Below are 24785 nucleotides of genomic sequence, written 5' to 3'. Positions count from 1 at the left end.
TGGAAATATCGCAGTACCGCGCATACATGCCACACGAGAGTCCGTACCAAGCAGAAGGCCCATGGTACGATGCTGCAGTACACAATTTCACTACGAGACACCAAGAGGCTCTGCGCGTCAAAAAGCTGACAGCTCCAACATTCAGTTATTTGTTGGCAGCCTTGGGTACAGCAAGTCGTGCATTACATCACACGCGGAATCGTTCCGTGTGAAGCCGTCTAGTTGCATTACCGGCTGACTTCCGTAGAACCTCATAGCTAAACGGCAAAGGCACGTTCTAATCGCAACCAGACGAAGACGGCATTGCGGGCGCGCACCGTGGCACGGGCAAGAAGAGCGTCCACGGATTCTGCAGGAGAAGCGTGCTCGATTGTGGCGCTTCAGCAGCCTAGGATGCACGAGAAGCACACGTGGTTCAGTGGCACAAATACTTCGTCACGTTGCCGTAACAGATTTCACACTTGACGGTGCAGCACCAGTGGAATTGGCAGTTGCACTTGTGCGGGGTGATCAACGTAACCTTCCTGACGTTATGACCGCAGCTATGGCACAAGTTGTAGCAGCTGTCGCGTTCCGTCCGGGACACACCCCTACCGGTCCTCCTGCGAAAGATAAATTGGTGATAAATTAGAGTCTTTTAGCAAGTTACGGAAATACGGTACGCAAATACGGTAAGGCAGTACGGTAGCGCTCCTCCTTTCCCGCTGGTTGTGCTTTGGCCGCTCAACGACTGGGAAAGGAGGAGCGGTACCGTACTGCCTTACCGTATTTGCGTACCGTATTTCCGTAACTTGCTAAAAGACTCTATTAACGTGAGTAACGAACGCGTTACCGGCCATGCAAAGCTTTGTTACGCCCACTTCGAGCTGTTTCCGTCACACGAGCATCTGCGAAGCGCGTAGCATTATGCGACAGCATTTTCCCCCTTGTATGCTGGCGTGTGCGCGTGCGTTCATGCCATTGATCCGCGTTCTCTGATATGGTGAGCCCAAGGGCCGTGCTATTTTATTGCGATAGCAATTATGGACAGTCTTGACGGGTTTCTGCCGTCGCCGTCATGTCCCGTATGAAGTCCAAACTGATAAGATCCCCCGCGCATCGTATGTTCTACCGCGGGTAAAAGCGCGCGAGCGGAGGCGACGAACGCGGCCAAAGCAGAGATCAAACGAGCCGGCCCATTTCCGTTGGTCGGAGGGTGCATGCGATAACATCACCCTCGGGAGGACTGCCGTCGAAGCAGACAGGAAAGGCCCCGCCCGTCTTTAACGAGCATGAAAAGACGAGGGGGGTGGGGTGTCGCGCGAGCAGCAACTTTGAACTTTGAATCTAAGGGCGCGGTCGCGATCGCTTGCGCGCGCGCTACCTCGACAGCCATCACAGCGGGCGGCTCATATACCCTTCTACGTCCTGCGCTCTCAACGTGAAGTGACTATGCGGAGAGCATCTCTCCCTGGAGAGGCCGTATTCTCTTACACCAGCGTTTTGTAGTTACGCGAGATCGGATACAAAACAGTTAGCTGCCAGCCTCACTTCGTATAACACTACAATTTGTTGCTATCGCATTCATTGCTTCGCCCTTGCGGTGAAACTGTGACTTTTTTCACTACCGCGGCCACGCTGACTTGTGTTGCGTCAGTCGTTCAGTCCTCAGGTGTGCGGGCTCTTTAGGGCTGTAAAAAAATGGGCGAAGCTTGCACTAAGCACTAAGCCACGCAAGCCTTGAAACAGCGAAGCTGTACGATTATGAAGACTAATCTGGTTGCTTCTAGGTTGTTTCTAGGCCTTAGCTAGGTGATGAGGGTTGTTTCTAGGTTGCTTCTAGGTCGTTGCTAGGCTTTAGCTAGGTGATACTAGGTTGTTTCTATGTTGATTCTCAGCTCAGAGAGGTTCGAGTTAAACCACACATAGTCACTGTGGGGAGACGTCTGTTCGGTGTCCAACGATACGGAATTACTATAGTCGGATACAACTTAAGAAGACAGGAGAGGCCCCGCCCAGACGACCGAAGCGCGGCAACCGATCGCCTCCGCGACTAAAGAAAGAGTCCCGCTCATGCACGCGCCGATGTTCTCCGAAGGCGGAGCCACCGGCCGTCCCGCTCATGACGTCAGTCCCGAGTGCGCGCCCATTGGTGCAGGCTTGTGTTCATCCGCCTTTGAGGAGGAAATGCCGCTGCCTTCTAAAGTTGTATTCGAGCATCTAACAGCTTTGGGCATGCATGGAGCAAAACGATGCGAGTGAAGCCAGGGCGCCGTAGATGGGAACAACAAGCTCGGGGAATTGCATAGCTCTCCCCGCGAGCAAGTATGCGGCGAGACAGCGCTCACAGCTCGGTTCATATGTTTATTCAACTTTGTGACAGCAAAGCTTCAGAAGACGCATTGATCCATCATCAGCTTAATTTAACGAACTAATGTTTTCAACTGCAACTGGTATAGTCCACGCACAGGCAGAAAATACTCGAGTGTGCATGCAGCCACGCGTAAGTGCACTACCACCGCGTCGGTCTTGGATGCGCAAGTGTTATGGCCTATAACACGTATGCAGCCGCTGACCGCATCTGGCAGGCGCTGAATTCGGCGTGTCACGCACACAGTACGTATACGACGGGACTACAGTGAGACAGCATGCTATCTACGTCGTCCACGTAGATAGCAACGAGCGCAGGGAAGCGCATAGAGGCGAGCCAACCTAATTTGAGCAGCAACGAGCTCCATACATATCTCTGCAGAACACTGCCGGACACTGGTCGGCGCAAGCTGAGGATTTTCCCGACAGGCACACGCGAGGTTCTTTCAGAAAAAAACAAACACAAAAAAACCGCATATGCTGCACGCACATGCGTATAGGGGGTCGGCCCACCTGTATGTGAGTATACTGACCCCTGGAACAGCCCTCTCACTCCACCCCGTGTTAGAAACTAAGGCAATACACCAAGTTTCGATCTATATAACAATACAATATAGCAACAAAACAAACGTGACGGCACATTACATGGGAAAAATATTGCCCAGAAACAGCCCCAGGACAACTGCGAATAAAAAATATTCATTCGTTGTGAATGCCAACGGAAACCTAGAAAATATGATCAGATGCCTTGTAAGGTTAAGTGCTGATTTGGCAGCCACGCAAGGCTTTAACGGATTGCTGCGAAGTGTCCACGACAAATTATAAGGCTGTAACAGGACAAGACGCATCGCATAAAAGAATATCGAAGAGTGCAAAGGCATGCAGTGATGCACACATGTCCTCGCTTGCTGAGGTTTTCTTTTTTTCTTACCGTTTCATCTTCATTTACACGACAATACAGCAGACCTAGATATCGTGTGTCTGCCACCTTGTCTGAAATGCAAAGCACAAGAAACTTGGTTGCTGCTGCGGAGACACTTTCGAAAGAGAATATACAGGGTCATTGAATAAAGGGGACAAATATGGGGCAATGGGCGGCCGTTGGATGGAGCTCACAGAAAATGGAAGCCTTCCTTAGACGTGTTTGAGGACTGCTTTATGTCTGCGCGCCTCTAACTAGGTTCCCCAGATCGTGTAAACGTATTAACCCGCTTCCTCTGTTTTAGTTCTCCGTGTTTATTCAGCAGCTACAGCGTTCCGAATATGCATGGACCCACTGTACGATACTGGAAGTAATGCATAAATCAAGCGACCTATCACCAAACCGGTGCCTACCGTGAGCACTCTCGGCCGTAGGTGCCACCGACGTCGAGGCTGCGATTAGGCCGGCAGTAGTCGCTCGAAGGCACGGCGTAAACCAGCACTTTCTTCACCTCGGGCCATTTAGGTGCGCCGCGGTTAGAGTGGACAAGGTGGGCCCGGTCATACGCTTTCCGTAGCCTCCGTCCGACGGCCGACATTTCGCCCAGCTTCATCCAGCAAGTCTTCATGGTGCACGTGCCCGAGGGGCCGTGGCATTTGCAAGTGCGCTGCGTCGTCTTGCGCACAGCCTGAAAAGAAGAGCGCATCTGTCAGGTGCGGGTGTCGCGCTTTGCGGCAAGGTATATTTTGCACGAGGCTTTCAATTCTGTGAACAGACATTTTGCGAAACATAAAAAAAAAACAAAAAAAAAACAATGTGGCTGGCCTTCGCGTTCTTGCGCCCAAAAATTTGTTGACCCCCACCCCCCAAGAAAATCTTTTGGTCAACTGTCTTTCCTGTTCTCGTGGTAGTGCGATACACTACCAATTGAGACGCCATGTTTTCATGAGTCGTGCACCAATGAAACGTGACGTATATTATATTCTTTTTCCGCATGGAAAATTGACTGTAAGTGTAATAAGCGTAATCATGGGCCTCCTCCATTTGGTGAAGCCCTATGTTCGGTCTCTGTATTCATTTGTTTATTTATTTATTTTTTACATTTATTTTTTACAGCAATTTTTATCGTCTGATAAAAGCTATTTATGCTTCACACCCAGAAGCGGGCTTCTCCTCACACAGACTCTTATTGTAAAGAAGCCCACCATTGAACGCCGTTCGATACGTTGGACGGGCTGTGTTGGACTTGTAAATATATACTCACTGAATACATGTGTTTCGGGAAGACTAAGCGAACCTAATCGCACTGGCGGTTGTGATAAGAAAAGGGGAGGTTGTTTTCATTAGAGCGCACGAATAAAATTTGAAATTCACTTTGCGTCACTCGTAGAATCCGATCAGTGCTAAACGCATGTCTACTTGATGGGAATAGCTTGAATACTAACAGCTTCGAGGCATTCTATAAAGCATGCTGGTGCATCAAGTAGTTCTTGTCCCGCAATAGCATGGGAAAGTCTTTGTGGGAAGGTAATATGAGTAGCGCACGTACAATTTCTCGACACGTTTGCGTACTCAGCATGTTCATACATACTTGATGCATTGACTGCCTTTAGCTACGCTGTTGCAATCAGCTAGCGCAAGTGATCTCAGCTCCTAACCGCAGCTGCGCAAGTGTGACTAAGTCATCACACCAACGCAAGCCCGCTGCGAAAGATATGCGACTAGTTTTCACTCTTTGCACTTTACCTAGTTTGAAGAACTGGTTTATTTTTTCTACCTTTACTTGACAAGAGAGTGGCACGGATGAAATTTAGGCTCTCAATGAAACATACACCACAAAGAAGTTTCCTGAACAGGAGCAATAATTATCGATAAGGTGCATAGCATGGTTAATTATTATCAGGCAGCGCGCTACTACGCAGCGTCGGTTCTGTCGACTGCCTTCACTTCCGTCGTCTCGCTGGCATCTCGCGTGTAAGGCGCGCCTCACATCTTCGACTCGGTCGACAGAGAATCGCCAGTAGACAGTCGCGGAGGCTTCTCATTGACCCTTTCATATTAGAGTAATTTCAAAACAGCTTGCTTTCTCGTAAATAAGCTTTCTCCTCTTAGTGTGACCTCGGACGCCTTGTGGATCCTTCGCATCAATCATCGGCCACCTTCGTTGTGCCTGCTGGATAGCAACTCCAAATACCGTGACTTGTATTTACTCGAACGTTTGCGTGTACCTTGACTAAAAAAAAACGGAGCGAACGATCCCGGAAGAGGGAAATAACTCAGCAGTGATGCCGTGCCTTGAGGGTGCTACTTGAGGGTCCATTTGGGGGTGCTATTAAAGCTTCCTGGCACCGTCCCACAGCGAGGCCACCGGAAAGCCATGATATATTAACGATACCAAGCGTGCATCTTTATAGCGTGTCCAACGAAGCTCTGTCCGTGACCATGCCGCGTTGCAAGTAGTGTATACCCTTCTGTAGCACGGCTCTGCCCAGTCAGGCATAAAACAGGACACGTATACCTCAATACGAGCTGTCAGTTTATGATGTAAAATCGGAGCATTTGCTACCGAAGTCTGTTTCATCTGATCGCTAATCTGTACGTTGGGACATTGCTGTTTGGCATGCCAAGTTTCAGCAGTGGTACCATTACAATAGTGCGATATGCAACCAACGAATTATCCTGTGCTAAGTCGAATAACAAAAAACTCGGCTCTTATATTTCTTCGTGTACTGATCAGTCGGTACAGTAACATAGTGAAAATACGCGTGCCCCTGAACTTACGCGTGCCTCAATATACAAATGAAACTGCATGGTGTTGAATGTTTAATAACTAAAGCCAAAACAAAGCGAAACAAATGAGCTGCTTTGACATCAATGCATAACCACGTAGTGCAAGCTGCGTCCAAGTCGCGACTGTGTCTCATTCATGGTCGAGCACTTACCGCTGTGCCAACTTTGTTGTTGTGCGTATGCATTGCGGCGTTTAGGTCTTTGTTGGCTCCAAACTTGTCGAGAAGGACGTGGCGCGAAAAATTTCCTGCGTGCTTGATATCCACGCTGCAGCCACCCCAGGACCATGCTGCACCTGCACAGAAGGCATGGAAACGCTATGATCACTTTCAGTCACTCAGTAAATCTCAAAGTGTCTTTCGATAGGCACATACATCGTCTTTCATGAAAGAGAGCTTTCTCTCTATATTGCCACCAAGTGAACCGGAAGGTTCACTCTCTATATTGCCATCAAGTGAACCAAGTGAACCGGAAGTGACTGAGGAAGGACGAGAGCACACGCGCACGCGTAAACTATGTTTGTACTTTGATATTTAAACATTTAAAAAACACTTGTGCTGCCGATTTTTAACCGACCTTTCAGCTTTGGCACGTGATACTGTAACATACACGACTGCCACTATTACTGTGTGCAGTGTTAATGCTTGAAACGCGCATCAACAAGAGGAAATTTGTCGCTTGAATGCGTGACAAATTTTGCTGGAGGTGGTGTGACAGGGGGGGGGGGGGGCATGTCTCGCGGTATAGACCCACCCAGCCTCGTGCAGGAGCTTACACCCGTATATACCGAGCCAGCCAGAGAATTCGTGCGCTGACCCCGGAACGTTGGGATGCTCCCTGGAGAGACAGAGATAGCTGCGAAAGGTATCTCTACGAAGTGCTAGCTTCTGCCCTTCAAACCCCTGTTTGGCTTCGGTATGACCGCACATTGTAAACTGACTTTATAACAATGAAGTTGTTGTTGCTGCTGTCGTCGTCGTCGTCGTCATCGTCGTCGTCGTCGTCGTCGTTGTTGTTGTTGTTGTTGTTGTCATAGGCGGAGAGTTTTCATTTTACCGGAGGGGGCGGGGGCCCGACTTGCTCTTCCACATTTCTCTCTTACTCTCCCTATATATATGTATATATATATATATATATATATATATATATATATATATATATATATATATATATATATATATATATATATATAGAGAGAGAGAGAGAGAGAGAGAGAGAGAGAGAGAGGGAGAGAGAGAGAGAGAGATAGTGAGAGAGAGGAGTCCAACTTCCAAACTGAAGAATTTAATGTAACTTTACTCTCTTAGGTGCCCGCGATATCATAATGAAGATCTGTAAGTGGAAGACCCTAGATTTATTTTTCAATTTACACAAAGACATCGATCCACCTCGTAACTCTTGGCTCGAAGCGAAAAAGGTCGCCTTCGTTGACTGCGTCTAGTAAAATCGATTCACGCAATGCGTGGGGTTAGGCTTTACTTTGTTAAAACATGCGCCACACAGGAGACAGTAGGCTAACGCTATCACGGGAAGCTTTAATTATATGCCAGTGAGTTCAATTCAAGATGTCCGAAAGTAATTCTGAGATGGTAGCAAATACCATTTGCTACCACTACGCCTGGTGCGAAGCTGCGGTTATGAATCTGGACGAGTAATGGAGTTGCTCATTGGTGGCCGAACATTTAGTAAAACCCTTTACTGATAAATCAAAAGTGCGTACAATCTTTTCTCGGCACTTTTATAAGCAGGCATGTCGAAGGGTACCAATATGTAGGCAACCAAGAAATTACCCGTTTTTTTTTATTGGCGAGTAAGCTTGTGCCAAAGCATTCACTGACTGGCTGTGTCGTGATTGCTTTGTATTCTCAGTATCATTTTTGTGTTCTCAGAACCATTCACTACGGGGTTCAAGACAATTAGAGCGCAGCTCTTAGACGTCCATTCCTGCATTGAGCGTCATCGCCGTTGGCGTCGGCTGCGTAACCGATAGGGCGAACGACGACGAAAGAGAGCGAACGCGGAGTCTGTCGATATCACGAGATACTGGCCTCTATCCTTGCTTTCTTCCTCTGTCACGCGCGCTGGCCCCTCCGTCGGAGCTCGTGCGCATGCAGGGCTGGCACATGCACTGCGGCTGGCTTCGCTTGTTGTAACGGGGCTGTGGGCGTTTCACTTGTTTCGCGACAGCTGCAATGCATAGAGTATATAGTGTGCATAGCACTCGAGCGCTGGCAGTTTCTGTGGCAATATGTAACGAATGTTGTAACGAACTGCGGATAGTCAAAACTTCAAACAAATCTGGTGTTGCCCGAACACGAGGCTGCGCTCAGCGAATTAGGCAGTATCGTAATCGCCGGTGAATTTTTTAATTTGTCGTAGGTTAAATTGTCGCTTCAGTTGTTCATTAGCACAACATATTCTGCACGTAGAAATCCGTTTGAGGGGCATTTTTCTACTGAATGTTTGACTTGTCACTGGCCCATGTGCCGAACTTTAAATGGCTGAAATGAAAAAGAAGCGGGCATAAAGAGCCTCCTGTGAAATAGCTGCCAGACAGGACGACCCGGGGACCTAAGCCAAGCTCTTAAAAATTACCCTGGGCCGGCGCCAGGGGGGGCTCAGCCCCCCCATGAGGCAGTCCGGGGGGGGGCCCAAGCCCCCCAGCCCCCCCGTACTCTCCGCCTATGGTTGTTGTTGTTGTTGTTGTTGTTGTTGTTGTTGTTGTTGTTGTTGTTGTTGTTGTGTCGGTCCTTTGGGCCCTCCTCTGCAGCACGTACACTGGAAACCCTTTGAAGCACTACGTCAGAATAGCACACGCTGCATTGGCCATGCGCGTGCGACGTGTGAGCGTTGGCTAAAACCCGCACGGGCGCGGCCCAGGCGGATACGCTACCCGATAAGAACGCAGCAGAGACGAGGCCGAGGGCTTTTCGATACTGGGGCCAGGTGATGCGTGGGTGGCGGCGCGACGCGTCTAGCGTTTCCTGCGGGAGTGATGCAGAGCGGGGAAAAACACGGGGTTCGCAGCGTCCGCTAAGCTAGTTGTTTGATTGTTTTCCATTTGAGAGTGAATTTGTTCGCATACCGCATTTTATTCTTTCGCGTTGCATGTTTTGTTGTTTAACCGCAAGACTGGGATGATTGTCTGTCGTGGTAACTTCTGTCCTTTGCTTGTACGTCTTTGTGCCTTGCAATTGCGGCGTTTGCATGGCTACTTCTGTTATTGAGTGCCGTAACGAAAGTATTCTGATATTGTCTTGCGTTGTGAATTAAAGCGGGCCTCGTTTCTAGCGTTGCTGGCTCTTCGTCGTGCGGACCGCGACTCATGTACCCCCCTGAGTGAAGGCAGAGGCCTGGCGTCCAACGTTGTTTTCTCTCCTTTATGCTCTTCACTGTTCTGGAATATGCTTCCATACCGCGGAGACCAGGCGCACAAAGAAACTGCTTCCATCTCTGCCAATGACAACGAATGGCCTCTGCCTTCGATTATTATTATTATTATTATTATTATTATTATTATTATTATTATTATTATTATTATTATTATTATTATTATTATTATTATTATTATTATTATTATTTAAGTCAGGTCCGTGATTGACCGTCAGCCTTTTCATGACGCCCTGTTCGAAGACGTGGAGGAATAGCGGACCGCATCAACTTCTTAGCAGCGTATGCAACCAATGTGACGACAAATGCAAAGTTATGTAAGGGCATTTCGGCCTCGAAAATGGTGCTCGCACCTGTTTAGAGAGCCTCACGCGGAACTTCCGACTTCGTATAACGTGAGCTCTGTCACCATCTCACAGAGACTTACTCCAGCCTCGTATCAACGGCAACGAATGTTGTGTATCCATTGTTGATTACACGCAAATAGTTGTCTTCGTCCCAGTGTATCGCCTTCTATCCTCTTTCCTCGTTCCTTAAGTTTTCTGCCCGCCTCAACCTCCACGACCGCCGCTCAGATGTCAGCAGAGCAAAGTGGACAGTCACATGTCGCTGTCCATGGTGAAGCAGAAGTTCCCTCGCTTCTATTTTCTTCGTTTGATTTTAGAAAATACACAGCCAATCACTATTACTATCCAGTTTTCCCAGTATGAAAGTATGAATGCCGAGTGTAGTATGACAGCAATAGTACAACTTATAAAAAAAAAATATTGAATTATGAGGTTATTCCATAGACAGTTCTACTCACCGTATGAAATCGCTCGAGGCCGCTTGTCGCATCTGCAGTTTTGTAGGCCTCGACTGCAGTTCCTGGCGAACATGTGTGTGATGGCTGCGTTAACCATGGCAACGACGAACGCAGACTCACGGGTTGCTGCATAGAGAGCAGCGCATTTCAGTACGATGCTGCAGTCACTCTTTCAACACTAACTGAATATATTCTACGAGTCGTGTCTATGACACATAAGCTAGATATAGTATGCAGCTACAAAAATACAACACAGGGAAGGGTGGGGAAGGGCGGGCAGGCAGTAGTAGATATTTCCATAATGTACGTGTCATTTCTCCATTGAATGTTTACACATTAGCTTAGAGTCGGCGATATTTTCAGCATCCATGACGTATACCCCGTATATGCAGGGTGTTTCACGCAACAAGAACCAATTAAGGATTTTTTTAAAAAGCGGTTAATCGCAGCTAAATGAAACCAACGACATATGGTTCGCGGTCGTTTAACGCTCATTATGGTATTTTTATATTTCGCTCAGTTAGGTAATTAACTAAGATGAATTATGCAATTTTTTTTATTCAATTTAGGGCCTAGTGTGTTTCGTTACGTTGTAGAGGGCATTGCAAAGCGAGGCAACGTATACATGCTGCGTGGCGATTTTTTCCCGCGTTTAAAGAAAGCCCGAGCAATATGAAATAAAACCACGTGACTGCGCAAATGCGCTGCGGTATTCGCAGCGAGATCGGGCTACAGGTGGCAGCACCGTCGCCGCGCTAGTGTGGATAGGCGGTTGTCGGCGCGTATACAAACGCACACAACAGCGCTTCGTTGTGAGCGATTGGACCCGATTTCCGGCAATCAAAATGCGTTGGCTGCAGCTTTCTGGTAATATCTGTGCTCTTCATTCCCGAATTAATGCACGAAGCACGCCGAAAGTTACTATTACTAGTGAGAGAAGCGCATCCTGCCAACGAACGGGTTGCTCGCCTTCGGCAACAGTCGGCGTTTTCGCAATGAATGATGTTTTCTTGTTTTATTTGTACATGTGTTCCACTTACTGCACACTGCAATAGCGTGACTGAATTAAGTATTTACTTCTTGTTCATCTGGATACCCCCCAGCAAAAACAAAGCCCGTATTCCTGCACGATGACTTCCAATAGCACTTTGTGCACTGCGTGCTAAAATATTCATCCGCATTTCTCATTCAGTTCTCCATGAAATGTAGGACAGTTGATAGGTTTACTGAGGAAAGCTACGTGGCTGACAGCGCTTTAGCGCTACGGAGACGTTTAACACGCACACGCTCGTTTTTATTCCCGTAAGAGTACACAAAGGTACTCTTACGGAACAGCACGGAACTTTCTTCGATTGATTACTTGCACGACAGTAATGGAACAAAGGCCCGATTATTTCACTGGACCAAAGTACGTTTTTCATGCGAATAATGTCCGCCGCATTCCATCAGTTTATAACAACGGAACACAAACGCTCAAGATAATGTAAAGAAAAAAAAAAAGATGTGGCTTCGCGTGAAATTACTACGACATAAATGTGAAGTACGCCGCTTAATTGAATTTTGACCGTCAGGGTTTTTTAACGCGTACCCTAATCTAAGTAAACGGGTATTTTTGTATAAATTTCGCCACAAGTTAAAATTGCGCAAGGCAACTCAGTTTTGCGATTTCCGCGGCATTCCATTTTCTGTTCTTTTTAGGGAACAATTTAAGTACCGAAGTGTCAGAGATGACTTGACAGAAATATTTCTCTGTAGTGGGACACAACTAAAGCTCGTTGCGTAACCTATAAACGACAGTCCCGAAGTTATACACCTAACCACAACGCGCAAGTGCATGAGAGCCTTTTTTTTTTTTTTACCACCGAGCCGCTAAAAGGCTATACTCACATGAGCTTAAATACATCTCATCTTTAGGACAACGCCAAGTGCACTTTGCAATGCGCTTAAACCACAGAGCAGTACCTACACTGATATAACTCTCGTGAACGGAGGGTGCGACGACCACACACAGCACTCTCGACAAGTGCACTCACTGATCTTATTACAGTACATATACAGCCGATCAATGCCAAATGCTTCTTTAACCGCACGTACGTATGCCTAACACGATATAAAGTTGCACTAACGCAACGGAACAAACCGAATTTTGAGGACCTGCATGACGTACGCGCACATGCAAACACAACGTGGCTAGCAGACGACACATGGAGCAATCCACACTAGGCGCGGTTCAGCCAGAAGCCGCCAGGCGGCGACTCTGCTCGATCTCGCGTTGTCAACCGCACTTGGAGCGAAACAACCGTGCGCGGGAACGATCAACTTGTCACTTATTATAAGAGACGACGACGCTTCCTTGTCGTGTGCAACCGTCAAAAATGCGGACGCGCTGTTGAGCCGATGCCTTGAGCCGCGGCCACTCATTTCGCCACAGTCCGCGCACACCAGGGGCGTAGCCAAGGGGGGGGGGGGTTGGGGGGGGTTCAAACCCCCCCCGAAATTTTTCAGTTTTGCTTGCGTATATAGGCACGCACACATACAAACGCACGCACGAACATACATAAAGTATGGTGGAACCCCCTCCCCCCCCCCGCCGAAAAAATTTCTGGCTACGCCCCTGGCACACACGGCTCTTTCGCTCGAAGCATGGTTGATAGCGCTGCAATACGGGGCGCATGAGCGCAATCCAGTTGCTTTATTTCACATTTCGCGGGCTTCCTTTGAACGCCAGATAAAATTACCACGCAGCACGTATGCAGCCACAAGAAAGTGGATCGGTCGTTTTGGAATGCCCTTTACGACCTAACGATGTGCACTTGGCCCTAAAGTGAATACTAAAAGTTGTTCTTGGTTAATTAACAAATTAAGTGCAATATAAAATACCCTAACGAACGCCAGATGACGGCAAACCATATGTCCTTGGTTTCATTTAGTTGCGGTTAACCACATCCTTTTTAATTAATTCCTCCGCTATTGTTACGTTGAAACACCCTGTACAAATAAAAATGCCCTTCGATAGCAAGCTTTCCGGCAACTGTTAACGTTAAAAAAAATAAGGCTTTACTTTATCTTAGATGAAGCATTCTGTAACCTAATGAGATCAAGAAAGCCAGACTTGCAAGCGTTGTTGGGCGCAATAATTTATTACGCGCTTTGTTTAAATTCCCACACAGAGAGTAGCCTGTGACGTTACAGATGCCTTGGCAGCGCATAGAAGCTCACATATAGGAGACCCTGCCACCGATGGCGCCATATTGTGTCAACCGAGCCGTATGGCGCCCTGCTTTGTATACAAGTAAACAAAGTATATTCATACATAGAAGAACACCGCGCACACAAATATGAACTTTAAAATCATAAAACCAAGCAGATGCTAATTGGCGTTGAAATTTCAAATCTGACCTTCAGCAACACTTGAGCGGTTCCCCTTGCCTAACGGATAATTTTACGTTTGATCTGCATGGCCATGATAAAAATGTAGAAATACGGAAATAGATGTTTATTAGGATCACATTCAGCATTCAGGTATAAACATGCGCATTAATGTTTACATAAAGAAGTTAATGTAATCAGTTTAATTAGTGGACACATCTCTTTGGTTTCCCTTTCAAATGATGTACCGCCTGGGTGTGTAATTGACCTGCAGTGATTTAATTAAAGCATTTTAGGAGGCTATAATTAGGTGTTCAAATTAAGCGCGCGCGAACACGCACACACATGCAATGAGAGATGGAGAGAACTTGTGTGTGTATTTTGTGATGGCAACTGAGTACTTGTCAAGAACGAGCGCACACTTACCACACAAACACAAACATGGTAAGCCTGCATTCGTCCTTGACAAAAAATGCCACGCCACCATCGAAAAAAAACATGGTTGATCCCTCTGTCACAGGAATTGGTATAACACGAAAGTGAAACATGTCCTCACAGACGTTGTTGAGCGTTTGTTGCGCATTGTTTCGGCACAAGGTCGAAGGAATTAATGCTATAGCAGCAAATTGCAATGTCACGCGAAGAACGGCAAGTAGCTCGAAACTCGCTGCTTGAGCAGAAAGGACGCACGGGAAGAACATACACAGGATGAGCGCGAACTAACAACTGTCACAGCTCGACATTTAAAGCGCGCTGCTCAAACGCAAAGGAGGACGCACGAAACGAACACACAAGTATACACAAGATGAGCGCGAACTGCCACAGTTGTAACTTATTTGTGTGTGAGCAGCGCGCTCCTTTCGCAATAGGGGCCGCTGCAGTGAGTGAACTGACCTTCGTGCTCCCTGTAACTACCACGCAAACTTGCGGTGAGAGTACAAGACGTATAAAACACCCCCCATCAGGAGATAAGCGCGCGCGCACGAGCGACCGCGCCCTGTAGAGGCGCGCACGCATCGCAACGCGCGGGGCGACGACCTTTAAAGCGCGCCCTTCGCGCCATCTCGCTAGTGAGAACGAAAACATGCTGAAGTGCCACCGATCTCTGAGTACCGCCAACGGTAAACGGTGTGTATAAATAGCTTGCCGTTAGTATGCTGAAGAACGTGCCTTCTGTGGCCTAGTCGGTTCGCACCGCACGCTGCGGAGCGAGGGGTCGTTGGTTAGACTCCCGGTGACGGAACTTTTTCTTCTAGTTTTTTTTTGCCATCTGTTAGTGTATATCCGTCATATCCGTGACGGAAATACGTCACTGGAGTCGTGGTGGACCCCGGTATAAAACACTTTCGTGTTAAAATTGTGCGTGACGATGGTTTGATACTGATGTTCGGTCAGAAATTGCAACGTTTTCGTCATTTTTTACCCAAATTCCAATAGACCTTTTTCAAGCCCACGAGCGCCACCAACGGGCGCGCAACCTCTCATGGGAAAAGTGTGTACGCCGCAGCAGCCGCGAGCGCGCGGGCCTCACGCTCTAGCTTTCCCACCTGTGCTGTGCCAGCACTTCTCAAATCAAGTGGATTTGGCAAGGAGCAACGAATTACTGCTCAATTAAATCCCGAACTTCTGTGTTTAGTTGCGACGGCCTCTCTGCGATTTCCATCTGTCTAGCGTTTCCGCATGCTAGCTGGGCAACTCCGAAGCGTCCTTTTTTTTTAAATTTTTTTTGGCGCCGGTATGCCCTACGGCATAACTTAAGTTAAAGAATAAAAAGTTATGGCAGCTTCGCACTAGTGGTGCCAGGCCTGAAGGAAGAGCGCAGCTGGGTGGCCTTCCTTGTTCCTCTTTACTTTTTGCTCTCTTTCTATCTTTATTTCTCTTTCTTCCCTTTCTCTCTCTCTCTCTCTCTCTTTATTTCTCTCTTTCTTTCTCTTTCTGTCTTGCTCTCTGTTTTTTCTATCTCTTTTTCATGTCTGATTCTTTCTAACTCTGTCTCTTTCTATGTCTTTCTATCTTTCTATCTCTTTTGCTCTACTTCTTTATCTGCCTTTCTTTGTTTCTCTTTATTTCTCTCTATTTTTTTCTTCCTCTTTATTTCTATCAATTTCTTTCTCTCTCTTTTTCACGTGTTCGTTTTCGTTTGACACTCGCACCTGCTGTACACGGTTCATGATGATGATAGTTTTTTGCGACGGAGTATAAGTTACCGACAGCTTAAATAGCTTCGGTGTTAAAGGTGTACTTCCAATTCTTTTATACTCACCTAAGGTATTTAAATGATGAGCAGATAATAATATGCTGCAGATCTCAAACCTAACAACACGCGCTAAAATGTGCCGACGATCGCCATTTCTGAAGGCATAGGAAGCCGCGCCTTGAGTGATTGGCACTCGCTTTCGGCGTACAAACTGAAAAGAGTGAATATCGTGGGTACAGCGCAACATCATTAGGAAAAAAACGACACACAGGATGTTCCTACTGATGTTGCGCTGTACCCACGATATTCAGCATGAACCAACTCGCCCAAATCAAGCTCTTGTTGCTGAAAAGAGTGCAACTCTGGTTTTGAAGTTAAGAATAACATTCGCTGTACGCATTTGTGGCACACGTTTATAATTACACCATGCTGTTTAAGTTTGGTTGGGTGCAGGACATGCGAGCAGCGAGTGAAACCGTTCGGAAACTGAACCTGGAAGTCTTCCGTGATTGGCGATGACGTCGAACGCACTTTCCGGGCAGGTCCAACGGTCCCACTGGAACTGGGACTGGCATTCATCTAGCGCCTCCCGCATGCCGTCGTCAATGTTTCCCAGCAACGCGCGCCCGACCTGTCAAACAGATGAACATTGTAATCTTCGTCCATGGAAAAGAAGGAGAGAAGAAAAAATACAGAGTGAAGCAATGTTTCTTTGCCTTTCTTTTCTTTTCAGAATTAGCCAGGAACGACGTATAGGGGAAAAATCACGTAAGAAAGTTTTCGTAACAATACCCTCGTGCGGGAGGGTAATGAACAGCAGAAAATTATGGTCAACTACGGCGAAGAGGAGGAGGAGGGGAAGTCCGGAAGGCCAACCAGGCGCCCGTCCGGTTTGCTACCCTACCCTGGCCGAAGCGGATTAAGGGAGGAAAAGAAAGAAAGAAGGTCGCTATCAGGGTAGAATACGCGTGTCTGTTCATTACACGCCTACAATCAATCACTAAGCCCGGTCAATTATAAAAACAGTAGCAATGGCCGCATCGCTTTGCTGGCCTGCGACGCTTATAAGGCCATAATCCGAAGATCTCCTCTGAAAATGATCTGCGGTCTAGTTGGTTCAACGCAGTGCGAAGGATCATCGCATTGGGTGACAAAGCGACCACAAAAACACGATACAGTGAAACCTCGGTGATTCGATCACAGCTCATACGAATTGCGGGGTGATACGAATTTTTCGTTGGTCCCGGCCAAGACCCATTGGCCTGCAATGTAATGGAGTTTGGTTGTTGCGAACCGATTTTCACCCCGCGACGTTTGATACGAACGTACGCTACCGCCCAGTTACGAAGAGGTGCTGTCCGCGCTGTCGCGGAAGACACGTTTGAGCGCGGGAACGCAAGCGTGGGCATGAGCGCCGCACCACCAAATCGTCAGAATCACGGTGTAAGAAAAACATTTTTCTTAGGTCAGAATAAACCTTCAAAGACGCGTCACGGTCTCCGATATTGTGTGGACGAATCTTTGAGGCTCTTATGTGCCTCCGTGTGTTTTCGCTTTTAGGTTACAGGATTGCAGAGGACATTGGCGCCATGTTGTTTTTTTTTCTTACTTGTCGACGCGGGCTGCTGTCGTTGTACTGTGTTTACACGTGCCTGCCTCGTACATCAGACATCCCATGAAAGGTGGACGAGGACCGAAAGAAAGCGAGGACGGAGTTGGCGAAGGAGTCAGGCCTCACAAAGTGAACTTGCGCGATCGTTGAGGTCGCACTTGTGCGGTCACGGCCGTAAATCTCCCAAAAAACATCCCCAACACCTACGCGATAACAAAATCATAACACAGGACCGTGGTTCTGTAATTTTGTGTCCTTGATCCATCGCGTCAAAGCGCTTCTTTTGTTACTTTCGCTGCAGTATTCTGGTGTCATGCAAAAAAGCATACTAAAATTTGGAAGGGGCTACTGCTGTCGCGGGTCACAACGCACCTGGTTCATTAGTTAAATACGCGCGTACGGGCCGTATATTTATGAGTGCTGGTATGATTGCCGACATCTAAAAACTTAACTGGCAATCACTCAGGGTTCTTCCTGACGTTTCTGCGGCCCTGAAGAACAATAAATCAAAATGTACGCCAGCTTCTTTTTGTCGCATGCTAATTTTCCATGGTTTCTGGTGATACGAATTTCGGATGATACGAATATTTTTGGTGTTCCCGTGAGATTCGTATCACCGAGGTTACACTGTATGTGTTTACAGGGGTCACATCTGGAGGCGTCCGACATTCTATTGCGAAACAAGTATGCTTTCATGCAGGCCACTACTACTCAGAGCCGGCGCAGTAAAGTTGCGTCACGGTGGGAGATGTGCAATGGATTTTGCAGCTTCCTCGATTTTAGGTAGACGAGAGTTGCCGACAGGTTGCTCCACAAGGTTTGCGACATTGTGTCAGGAAGTGAATGAAGGCCCCTCGCAGCGTCTGTTCACGACAAGGAAAAAAAAGAAGCTAGAGCTTCCGAGAAAAAGTATATATAATCCCTAAATTATGGTCTCAAGTGAACAATATTCTCAGGAGGATACCGCGTTTGGGTCGAACTAAAAGGCTTCCAAGCGGTTTTCAAGGGCTAATCCGGTCGGTTTTGTCCCAGCGGGGAGCATATGCGCGCACACCACAAAGGTGACAGCGTTTTACGCCCAAGGTGGCCGTGCAACGATCTGCATTGAAGGTTTGCGCTTGTGTCTGTGGATGACACACTCGTTGGTGTTGTCTGCCTGGATTCGAATGCTCCGGTTATGTCGCCTCCCGCATCCTCTCTTTTCTATGTAGCAAGTGGCGTTGTGTGCAAGATAGCAAACATGTTGCTTTTGTCGGGCATATGCTCCTCAGCGTTCCAGGCCGTCTACTTAAAACACGTTGACAGATAACCGGTGCACATTACAGATCACACGCCACAAAGCCAAACTTCCTGCTTTGAAGTAAAAGTGTGCGAGGCGTAATTGCAGGCCTTGGAATTAATTCACAAAGCTTTACGTGCACCTTAGAGTTGAGCGCGTGTACAAAACTGCAAAGCGAGACGAACACACTCTTTCTGGAGTTCAAAAGCATTGTGATATCTGCGTGCAACGTACCCTTGATCCAGGGAGCACATGGTTCTTTACGGACCTGCGAGCGAATAAAATACCGGATATTAATTACGCACAATCCCTTGCGCATCCACTTCTCATGTGACACTTCTTTTAGTCTTTACCATTTCTCTCGAGCTACATCAGCAAGTTATAGAAACATTGAGTTCGGTTGCAGCAACAGCATATCATATATGACATAAGTTTACCTCATTTATATAGGACAGCTGGGCAACCTGCTGGATAGAAGAGAAAAATGAGAGCCTACCAACTCATACGGCAACATGATGACACGTCTGAAGTTACTGTAATCAGCGGAAACAAGCTTGTAATACACAAACAAATTGACCGCTCCATGAGTCCCCTCGAGGCTTTTGCTTGTGTCATTAGCTCGCCGTTTATGCTTTCGTTCTGTCACCGTTAATTAACGCTGCATGAGCGTGATTCGGAAACTTAGTACTATTCGCACAGTAAATAAAATATCATGAAATAATATGTACGACAACTTTTCTCTCGTCTTCGTGATTCGTTCACAGCTCTCCGCTCGCCTGCTGGAGACAGACACCCATTTCGCTTCGAAAGTGCCAAATGCACGAGTTCGGTGGCAACACGAGCGCACCCGTACCTTAACCAGTCTTATGTGTCCCTTCGGCCTCCATAAAAATTCCTCTGAATCGAATTATTTATTACTGTACCCAAAAAAACCTCTTGCATTCTAATTTGGTACACGATTAGAAAAACAGAGTGCACAATAAAAAGAAGAAGAAATATATACTTAACTCAGATAAGTGGGTGTGTGCTTTTTTTTTTTAATAGTTGCATCAGATATGAAAATGTTAGCATTGTGTCATGTCAGCACGCTCTACATGCTGACATAATATAATGCCAACACTTTCACGCTAGCATGTGGGGCATTTCAATAATTAATGTCTTTGTCAGGAGCGAACCCCGTTCTAAAACCTCAGTTGCTGTCCGTATCGTTCTAAATTTACATTTTGTATATACGCTAACAGAAGGTCGCACGGACAGTTCTTACTTTGGGACCTAAGCCTGTATAACATTTATTCTGTAATGAATAATTGAAACCAGTGAATAAACTTCAACCTGAACTGTCCGCATGCATAGGACGTTGGCATTTAATAAGGAATACGTAGTTACATTGACTTATAAATACATTAAAAAGCATAGGCCCTAAAACCGGGTGCACCGTGGCTCGCAATGATACGGTTCAGCTAAACACCCCGATACACGAATAGAATTTTTACGTTGACATAGGTAGTCCTAAAGAATGAAACAAAGAGTGGCTCTAATGTTGTATATTTATTTATCTATGCACCAGGAATAGAGGAATCATCGCATGAAAGCTTTAAAAAAATATCAATGTAAAGACAATCTGAACACTGTCCAGCAATAACCGGTACAACATTATTACACGATGTTGGTTCGTGTAACTTGTCCACGCATAAAGCCATGCTAGTGCGGTTAAATTATGCAGTCGACATTATAGAATCGAATGCTTGCTTTACACAACTTGAAAAATTCTGGTCAATGGCAAAAGCGGTGACACCGATCAGCTGTTCCGAACTGCCCCACTGTCACCACACATGCACTGGAACGACAACGGCAGTTTTCCACATTTCCGGAAACAAGGGCTGTTTTAACGATAAGCTCAAAAACAAATACGCACACCCTTTTTTGACGAAAGCTAAATAAGCTTTCTGCTTTAGTAGCCGCGTAACTGTCATCACCTATGGTAAAACCACCCTCCTTATAGTATATTGGAAATGCTTTTTCGGCAATAAAAGTATACCATCGCACATGTCAATCGCGACTGGCGTAAATAATAAATGAACAGGGTAAAAACAATACAGTTCGAAGAGAGGCGAACCAATCACCAAAGCTTGTCACGTCAACGATGCGCGCAATAAATTATTTATATTCATTCGCGTACTTCCCGAATTGCTCCGGTCAGCTCGAAAAGCTGTGAGGCAAGTAGTACATATTGCATTCATGTTATTTTTAAAGTTTATTAGCACGTAATAAAAGAGGATGGCGCCTTTAGGTGGTCTCATCGCCGGCAAGAAAAATACTATCACGGAGTTTGTCACAAAATGTACGTTTCACAAATGAATCACAAAATACAGACAGTTCGCATAAACGCGAAACATGAGAACAGGACCCCACAAAAAATAAACATGTATCTTTATCCTATATACATAAAAATCTTAGGTAAAGGCCCTACGCTATAAGTTCCCTGGGTTGGCGTCCCTCATAATTAAATAGTGGTTGTGGGACGTAAAACCACCAGCAACTAATATTATTAAGTTCTCTGGGCACATATTAGCAAAAATTTCTTACGATGGAACTGTTCGTAAAAGAAAATTCCAGCCGATCCGGATGCCTTACATATAATTAGGAATGCCTCCTGGACAATGGCAACGCGTGCTTACGAGCGAAAGGTTTAACCACAATTGTAGCGCACGCAAAAAAAAAAAAAAAAACATGGGCCGAATTCACAAAACATCCCTTTCGTAAGAGCATTTTCTCATCGGTCACTCGGTCAATGATATGTCCCGCAGCGTGATTGGCTAGAATATTCTTTTACGAAAATTTTTAGCGTAAGAATTTGTTGTGAATACGGGCCCATGAGTTCAGTTGGGCTACCAAGTAGAACTAAACCGAATCGGTATTTCGGTAATCCTGGAACGCGTGCACCAAGTAATATAGGCGTAGAACGCTTATTATACTTGATGCACACGTATATGGCAATTTGACGTTCCTTTACGACGAAAACTGAGCGAAAAAAAGGGCACAATGGCAGGTGCCTCCCTGGTACCCGTTTTTCTCGCGCAGTTTCCTTCGTAACGGAACACTCCCAGCGCGCAGTTCTTCTGAATTGACGTTCCTGTTGGCTTTGAGGTAAAATTGCGGGGTCGGTATATACTTACTGCACAATCAAAAGGGCTCGGTGCAATCTTTGCTACTCTTGATATTAAAATGTAAATATTGGCGTGGTTTCTGGTCATCAAGTGCACAAGTGAACTAGCGCGATCCAAACAAAACGGTACATCGCTCTAGATAACTATATATACATGTTCAACTCTTAACGAAAAATCACATCTACGCCACACAATTCTGTTTCCGAAAGGGAATCACTCGGCCATATTTACTTCATCCATTAGGCTAAAACCGAAAGGCCAATATCTAGAGCGTTTCAACATGGAGAGAAACACGTTATCACAATCTGAGGCCCCGCCCCATCCTCACAAGAGCACATGGCCTGACATGCACCAAGCCACGTGCTCATGCAAGTTCGGTGCACAGCAGGATGACAAAAACTAAAACAACCGGGTCTGTGTTTACAAGGCAGTTCATATGCTGTTGATTGCTTCGCCAAAATATGGGCATCAGTAAAACGTGATAGCTCGCTGACAATCGAAGGAAACAAGCGGCAAGGGCTGTTTACCATTGGCCAACCTCCCTCGCTAATAATATGTCCGACGTTCCGACTGGCTAGCATCTGCTCGAACGATTTGAGCGTACGAGCGTTCTTGTGAATGCGGGCCGAAAAGTTTAGTAGAACTCAGCCCACAATCTGCTACACGAGATGCCGCACGCGCATGCTCCGAGAAGAATGCGCGCGCGCACCTGAAACTTTGGTCAGCTCAGCACGCTTCGTTGTAGTGGATCGCCGTGGTGCATAAAGTACTCCCACAGAGTTCAGTATAGAAGGGAAAACTGGGCTAGTTTGTCTACGCTAAGCGTGGTCTTAAGTAGCGGCCCTAATAAATAAAACACAATAACTAAGAAGGGCGACAGAGCAACAAACAACACTCGACAAGTTCCCATGTGAGTTTGCCGAGTCTTGTTCGAGTTAATCATACGAAACAAACTCTGAGGGGAACCTGAGGCAGCCGTCAGTATGCTCTGAAACTAGGGGTAATTTCGGCTCCGGCTAAACAACTTTTAGAACTTTTATTTTATTTATTTTTTATTATTCCAAGATATTTTGTCAAACCCATACGCAACTTTTGTCGTAGCCACACTTTTTTTAGTAAATGTATGTAGGAGAGGCTGGTGTCTATGTGTTGCACCGGCTACTCCTCTTACATGATAGTTACCGTAAAATTTTCAACAATCGCAAAACTAGACAAATAAACACATTAAAGGGACACTAAAAAGAAAAACTATTTTTTTTTTTCATATTTGTAAATTACTCTTTCACGATTTCAAAATCACCAGGCTTGCCGCGAGAAGACGCTTGGTAAACGAGAAAACGCGCAAAAAGAAAATGAAGGTGGCGACGCTTCCTTGAACTTCCCGCACCAAACGCCGTGACGTCATATTTTGACTACATCTACTCAGTCCTACGTAGTGCCTAATCAGTAAAATGAAGTGAATTGTACTCTCAGGGGTCTGCAGACTTATCACACCAAGTTTCACGAAATTTCGTTGCGCCAATGTTGCTAAAATACGAAAGCACACTTACGTCACGCGTCGAGGTTTTCGGCGCGAGATTTAAAAATCAAAACTTGACCTTAATTTTCTTCTCTAAACCTACGGTGGTGAAATTAATGGCATTAGATTTCTCAGAGTATGATTTCTCAATCTAAACCGATTTATTGTTTTAGTTTAGTGTCCCTTCAACGAATGGGCGTTCACACACTCGGTATTGCAATATGTGTTCAGGCAACAGGCGAGTTCACACAGCATAAATGTCGAAATGCAACGGAAGAGTTCACCAAGATGTTCACACATTAGACACCGATCACTTGCAAATTGTCTCCTAATTGCCGCGCAGTAAATATAACAGTCATGTTCGCAGAAACGAATGCTGCATAAAAACGAAAGTACGAGAAACATGTAACCAAAGGTACCTATTTATTATTAACAATGATTTCTCTAGGTGTACAGAACTCTTAAACGAATTCCACGCTGCCGCCAGTCTGACTTTGCTCTGTTACCGAAACTGGGCTCGTGTTCACAAAAACGTCTTACGCTAAAAATTTTCGTGCGAGAATATTTCAGCCAATCACGATGCGGGACATATCATTAGCGAAGCCCGCTGACCAATGGCAAAAACGCACTTACGAAAGAGAAGTTTCGCGAATTCGGCCCCTGTTCTTTTCCATCAAAAACAAATATTTGAAATTGAGTTTGTCTATTGCTATTTCCAAGATGGACTGAGCCTTTGAAGACCATTATTTTCACTACAGTAGTCGTTAAAAGCTCAACCACTTGAACGGACACGAGAAAAGAGGACAGTTATAAAAAAAAAACTCAATGCTGCACTTACCAGGCGGCGGTCTTGTTGAGCACGAGGAACATGAAGGGTATCGAGAGCACGTACGTTATGACTTCCATGACTCGGATGTCCCACTACCGTCTCAGCTCCAGCTCGTGCCGAATCTTCGAAGACCTGACACTCAAATGAGCGTCCCGTGAAACTTAAACAGCTGTACGAACAGGTCCGCGGCGCCACATTGGCTCAGGCGAAACGGTGACGCACAGGTTCACCCCAGTTGACTGAAACATCTGGAAACAATTGAACCAGAGAAGGCCGGAAACAGTGTCGAAGAGGCAGGTCTCTTCGCCTGTGGCTATTACTGGGCCTCCCTTGCTTAGGTAGCGCTGGGTGGTCTTGTGAAGGACCCAGGCGAACGTACAAAAGAAGAGTGCTCCTTTCCTCACTCAGAGACGTCTGGAGGACGGGGAAAGGGGAGGAGGAAGAGAGGGAGTTTTACACAGACGCGTGTATGCACGGCGAGGCGCATCCATTTAAATATCACCCAGTCGAGTAGCCGTACTCCTCGCCACGGCGGATGGTGGTAGTCCAGGCGACAA

General features: G+C 46.4%; 1 protein-coding gene across 1 annotated transcript; it reads right to left on the bottom strand.

Annotated features, from left to right (window-relative positions):
- Positions 1-415: 415 nt before the first annotated feature.
- On the bottom strand, positions 416-24305 carry LOC119379890 (protein Wnt-8a). The gene is made up of 7 exons (XM_037648959.1): positions 24238-24305; positions 18948-18981; positions 16315-16453; positions 10257-10382; positions 6214-6356; positions 3685-3959; positions 416-602 (listed from the first exon to the last, which is right to left on the bottom strand). Exons 1-7 carry the CDS (start codon positions 24303-24305, stop codon positions 416-418), a joined length of 972 nt encoding a protein of 323 aa, XP_037504887.1.
- Positions 24306-24785: the final 480 nt, after the last annotated feature.

The sequence above is a fragment of the Rhipicephalus sanguineus genome, chromosome 1 (assembly GCF_013339695.2).
Source record: "Rhipicephalus sanguineus isolate Rsan-2018 chromosome 1, BIME_Rsan_1.4, whole genome shotgun sequence".
Taxonomy (NCBI): Eukaryota; Metazoa; Arthropoda; class Arachnida; order Ixodida; family Ixodidae; genus Rhipicephalus; species Rhipicephalus sanguineus.
Note: the sequence above shows the minus strand (reverse complement) of the source record. Positions and strands in the feature narration are given on the sequence as shown.